The sequence below is a fragment of the Helianthus annuus genome, chromosome 2 (genome assembly GCF_002127325.2).
Source record: "Helianthus annuus cultivar XRQ/B chromosome 2, HanXRQr2.0-SUNRISE, whole genome shotgun sequence".
Classification (NCBI taxonomy): Eukaryota; Viridiplantae; Streptophyta; class Magnoliopsida; order Asterales; family Asteraceae; genus Helianthus; species Helianthus annuus.
In genome coordinates this window covers 1,979,093-1,985,157 of record NC_035434.2, presented here as the reverse complement: position 1 = coordinate 1,985,157, position 6,065 = coordinate 1,979,093, and the positions used below count along the sequence as shown (strand labels likewise).

Genomic DNA, 6,065 nt, shown 5'->3' with positions numbered 1-6,065 from the left:
TTAAACTCTAACGATTCGAAGCTATAATCGGCATCAGTATCAAATAAAATGGATGCAAAGCGTTGGTTTACAGGGAACGTACCAGTAACGACATTTGGATCCTGGCGCGCTTCCCTCGCTTCCATATTGAAAACTCTTCCACGGGCTTGATTCAATTCTGGGCAGCTCCGCTTATAATGCCCAATATCACCACAGTTAAAGCAACCTGGCCTTTGCCCGTTTCCACCTCCATTTCCAGCTTGATTGTTGTTGTTTCGGTTCGCATTACCAGCCTGATTTGCATTGTTGCCTCGATTCCCATTTCCTCCATTGTTTCATTGTGGGCGATTTCCATTTCCACCCCGGTTATTGTTTCTATTCCCAAATCCTCCTTGGCCTCCCCGGCCAGCCATAGCCCAACAAGAATCCTTCGAGCGACCAGTCTTTCCACAAGCTTCACATACTTTTAGACCACACCGGCCAGAATGGTGACGCTGGCAGGTGTTACACTTGGGATGGGTACCCATATACCCTTTTCCTTTCTTTCCGCCACCGGTTGTAGCTTGAACCGGTGTGCTTGGTTCTCCTTTCCTGCCATCACTGCTTGTGCCTTGTTTAAAGTTCGAGAACTTTCTTTTATTACTCCCGGACGACTCTACGTGAGTCTCCTTCGTCCTTTGAAGAGGTCACCATACTTATGATTTGAGGAGCTAAACCCCAAATGAAGCGCTCAATTCGCTTGAATTCCGGTGTCACCATATAAGGTACTCCGCGATTTTGGGACCGTCCATCCTCAAATGCCAAAACTCAGTCTCCAACCTTTGTATCTCAGCACGAGAACAATACTTCTTTCTCATCAACTCCTTTAACTCAGCCCAGGTCAATGCGTAAGCAGCGGCTTTACCAAGAGTTTGCATTTGTAAGTTCCACCAAGACAGGGCTCCGTCCAAGAATAGCCCAGAAATGTAGGTAACTTGCTGGTCTGGAGCGCACTTGCTCAGTGGGAGAACAAACTTCGTCTTTTCGGCCCATCTTACAAAAGCAATAGCACCTCCGGTGACGTCGAAGTCCACGGGCTTGCAGTCTAGGAACTGCTTTTACGTGCACCCTGCACATACATTAGAATATACAAATGGTATTAACGGACGTGCTATAAATATCCAAATGTATGGTAATATGTCTTAAGTCACTTGACATTACTATGAGTCGGGTTGTTGTTGTCGTTGTTACTTGAATGGCTCCCGCTCGTTCCTCCGTTTGAGGCTGCATACTGCGCTATGGCGGCAGCAATGATTCCTTGAAGTTCTGCCTCGTTGGTAGGCATACGCGTCTCGCGTCTTGGTGGCATCTTCTAAAAGATGGTTCACGTTGGTCAGGTCATAGTAAGTAGAGTGTACGTAAGTATACAACAATATCAACACATAACATCTCATGTTATAAATAAATCACCCATATCGATAGCCTCTGTAATAGTTGAGGGCTTCGAGGTAGTAACCATGCCCTGATATGGGGTGCAGGTCCCCAAATGAATCGTTCAATCCTTTTCAATTCCAGAACTCCACCTCAAGCTTCTGGATTCCAGCCCTAGAATTGTATTTCTTCTCCATCATTCCTTTAAGCTCGTCCCAGCTCAGTGCATAAGCAACATCTGTGCCAAGGGTCTAAACCTGAAGGTTCCATCATGAGAGTGTGTCATCTACAAATAACCCCCCCGAGGTATAGGGAACACTCTGTTGGGGTGAACCGTTACTCAATCTTAGAATGGAGTCAACCTTGTCGGACCAACGAACAAATGCAACTGCACCTCCTGTTCCGTCAAAGTTCAAAGGCTTGTAGTTCAGGAACTGCTTATAGGTGCAGCCAGTTGGAGGGTTATTTCCAGTAATGCCATTGTTGTGCTTAGAGCGGAGGGCTTCATGTCGTGCATTTGCCTGTGAGATGTGTTCTTGCAGCTCGGCTTCTGTCCTTGGCAGTGTACTGGTGTCTGTGACACGTCTGGGTGGCATTCTCTTCTGTCGAAGTGGTATGAAGCGGGCTAGACAACATTTCAATTGTCTATGAGATACATAGCATCATAAGCCATCATGTAATCACCCAATTTTACACGTAAATATACTCAATGCATGAGTGGGGAGATAAATTTCTGAGCCTTCACATAGGCTTGCCAATTTGGCTTGTTGCTTGTAATAGGATGAACTCGAGGCTACATTGCCTTGGTCATTCATGTTTTAGTTATTTCCTGCTACATTGGTTTTCATTAGCTTGACCCGCAGAGTCCACCAGGATTTCTGTGCACTACAAGTCGTTATTACGTGGGCCCCCGTAATAATAAATTGGCCTGCACAGTTACCCCAATTTTCTCTCGTCCAAGCAGATGATCAATCAAGGAGCAACAGCAGGTGCATCGGCATGAACAGGGTCATGCTCCAATGCGGGGTCGGGAGCAACGCCTGGCTCAGGGGCCACAGCCGGCTCCGGATCAACAAACTCCATCTCAAAATCAGCTGGATCAACAAACATAGGGTCGATAGGGACTACAGAATCCTCCAAGGGCTGGTCTAAGTGTATGAACTCCATGTCATGGTCTGGATCAAAACCAGGTGGAAAAACGGGATCATTCTCAATATCGTGATCAATCTCAAAGCTGTGTGTGGGAACTGATGCAGCTGATGACGCCATATCGGGGTCGGCGTCGTGTGAGTGATGTTGCACCCCCTTTGTATGCAAAGATGCGGACGTTGTTGATGCATTTATTGTCTATCGCCTTCGTCAATCCGAGTCGTAGTGAGAAGCCGAAAGAAATCAAGCGCATAATGTCATATTTAGTTAGAAATGGCAAGGTGGCAAACTTGTAATTAATGAGAACATTCATTAAGTTGCCTTGACCATATAAATAGGAGGTTATGTCATGATTTTAGTTAGACTTTTTAGTGAAGATTTTTGGGAGAATTAGGAGAAGACTTGGAAGATTCTAGAGAGAGAAAGTCTAGAGAGAGAAAGTTGTGTAAACGTGATTTTTGTACCGAAATTGTCATATTTCTCAATAAAATCACGTTAAATAGTACATTATTGTGTGTTCGGTCACGTACGTTCACGGATTCCGCACGTGAAACGTACGTTACGCAATCGAACGGCCGAAAAACCGGTCCTACAATTGGTATCAGAGCCAGTTGTGAGTTAGTTTGCTAGATACGAAGCGTTTTACACGGACTTTTGTAGATTTGGACTGTTTGAACGGTGGAAATGGACTGAAACTTGGACAACAGGTGTAAAACATACTAATAACAAACCCTTGAAAGATTCGGATCAAAATACGGCCTAAAAGTGACCCAAAAACCCTCGTGAAGTTGGATCGCGCTTACGTCATGCTTCTGGTTCGCTTTTCTGGACCGCTCCAACGTACATTTTAAGCTGTTTCTGGTCCGCTCATGTGTCATCTATGGTTCGCTCGATAGTCAACTCTCTGGTCCGCTCCAGTGTCATCTGTGGTTCGCTCGATAGTCAACTGTCTGGTTCGCTCTTAGTGCAACATCCTGGTTCGCTCGAAGTACTCATTTCTGGTTCGCTCTTAGGGTAACTTCTGGTTCGCTCTTGGTTACAGTTGTGATTCGCTCGAAAGTCATTGTGGTTCGCTTATTCAGCCACTGTGGTTCGCTCATTCAGACTGTTTGAAATTTTTTTTTGTTACGACTGAAAATGGAAAGCCAAGATTTTTACAACATGTTTGCGGGTAGTGGAGGAGTTACTCAGAGTCCTGCTAGCATCATTCAGAATGTCAATATGGAAAACGAGCTTGGAACGATGCAGAAACCTCCTAAGTTGATGAGTTTGGATGAATATTCAGGATGGTCCGGGAGATTCAAAAACTGGGTGCAGGCCAACCATCTAGAGTGCTGGATAAAAATCAAAAGAAAGTATGTTCCTCCGGTAGACGGGTTGAATATGTTGAAGACCATTGCAAGTCTTACAGAGGCGGAACAGGTCGAGTTCAAAGCAGAAAAGAAGATGGTTAGCATTCTGCAGCAAGCGATAAAAGAGGATATTTTAGTTCTGCTACAACATGATGATAGTGCACAGTCGATATGGCAAGCTTTGGAACAGAAATTCAAAGGCAGTGCTTCGATGATCAAGAGTAAGAAAGCATTGATAAAGAAAGAATTTAATATATTCACGGGAATTAAAGGTGAATCGACAAAGCAGCTTATCGAGAGGTATTGTCACTTGGTGGTAGAGATGAGAAGGTTGAATATCGAAAAGACGAATGAGGAGTGGATAGACAAGTTATGTGATGCGCTTCCCTATGAGGAATGGGGAACGTACTTGATGATGTTGAAAAATAGTTCAGATTTCGTGAACTATAGTTTGAGCGTGTTTATAGAGAAAATTGAAGCTCATGAGTTGGAGTTGGTAAAAATCAAGAAGATGAACTCAGCAAATATGCCACAGGATGTGTCTTTGTATTACAAAAATAGTCCGGCAGCTACTAATGTTCAGAGTCCGAAGATTCAAACCGGGTTTAGTGCAGTCGACTCCATTTGCCAACACTTCATCTGCTGCTCCAAATGCCTATCAGTCGAGTCAGTCGACTCCATTTGCCAACTATGAGCCAAATGTTAAAGTCTCAGAGCAGAATTCTCCTCAAAGTTCTACAGGGTCAAATCAACAGACATTTGTGTCCGGTGTGCAGTGTAACATTGCGGTTAATATCCAGAATGGGAATGAAATCACCGAGAATGCAGCCAAGCAGCACATTGCGTTACTGGCATCAGTACTGGAAGCTTATGAAGGTTTGGTCGCTGGTAGGATCGGTAATCCCGATATGACTAAAGAGGATTACGATCAGATCGATCCGGAAGAACTGGAACTGATAGATATAAAGTGGTGCATGGCGAGTCTAGTTAGAAGAGCACAACGCTTTATGGAGATCACGGGTAGAAGTAGTCTGTCAGGTCCTGATCAGAAATTAGGGTTCGATAAGTCAAAGGTGACTTGTTTCAAGTGCAAAGAACGAGGTCATTTCAAGCGTGAGTGTCCGAATCGTGAAGTGCAGAATCATCAGAACCCGTTCACCAATGATTATTACAGACAGGCTATATATCACCGCCCAAATCAACAATCTGCCATTCAGAGACCTCAGATTGAGAACAAACCAGAGAAGGCACTTATCGTAAACCAAGATGATGAAAAGGTTGCGTCTGGATTTAGTTGGGACAAGTATGTTCCAGGAAAGGATGATCGAGCAATGATGGCTGAGGTAGTTGAAATTACCGAGACAGTTGCAGAGCCGAAGGTTGTCGATGAGGTGGTTACTGAGAATGTTGGTGAAATAGTTTCTGAGAGTGTTGTTGAGTCTAATTCTGAGGTAGTTGAGGAAGTAGTTACTAAAATGGTTGATTCTGTTACTGAAATTGTGATTGAAAAGGTTATGGAAGTTGCTGATCAGGTGGTTCCGGAGGTTGTTGAAAAGGTTTCTACAGATAGTTCTGCAAAAGCTGGAGAATCAGTGACTGAATTTCTCAACTTTCAATCAAGACAGGAGGAATTTGTTTATACAATGAAATCTATTTTGCCTCCTAACGTCTTTGATTCTTTTGCAGATTATTTTGAAGAGCCAAGAACTGGAACGTGTCTGAGATTTGAAGCAGAGAAAGAAGCAGTCGAGGAGGTGATCGACGTTTCCAAAGAGATGACTGAAGAAACTCTAAAGGAGATTGCAGATAAAGCGCTGATGAGCAAGTTAAAAGAGGTAGATTCAGACGTTCAGGAGTCAGTTGATAAAGTGTCAGGTCTAGGAAAGGAAACTGGAGTCATAGAGGTCAACGTGGTCAAGTCGTCTGAGTCGGAGTCAGATCTTGTTGGTATGTTTGTGAGGATGAGATTATAGTTGAAAAAGTTTCAATCCCCGATACACCGTGTCTAAGTTGTTCACAACCATGCATGGGGTGTCTTGAAAAAGACACCAAGTATCAGGAATTAAAACAACATGCAGATTTGGTGAAGTTTGACTTAGAGCAAGTAAAAGAGGCTTACGACACATTGTCTAGGTCAATAAAAATGATCCAAAAAGAGAGTTTTGAAAACGATAA

At 43.8% G+C, this 6,065-nt stretch overlaps 1 protein-coding gene across 1 annotated transcript; it reads left to right on the top strand.

Moving 5' to 3' along the window:
- The first annotated feature begins 3,699 nt into the window (after positions 1 to 3,699).
- On the top strand, positions 3,700 to 5,863 carry LOC110908231. The gene is made up of 3 exons (XM_022153145.1): positions 3,700 to 4,295; positions 4,474 to 4,766; positions 4,878 to 5,863. Exons 1-3 carry the CDS (start codon positions 3,700 to 3,702, stop codon positions 5,861 to 5,863), a joined length of 1,875 nt encoding a protein of 624 aa, XP_022008837.1.
- The last annotated feature ends 202 nt before the right edge of the window (positions 5,864 to 6,065 follow it).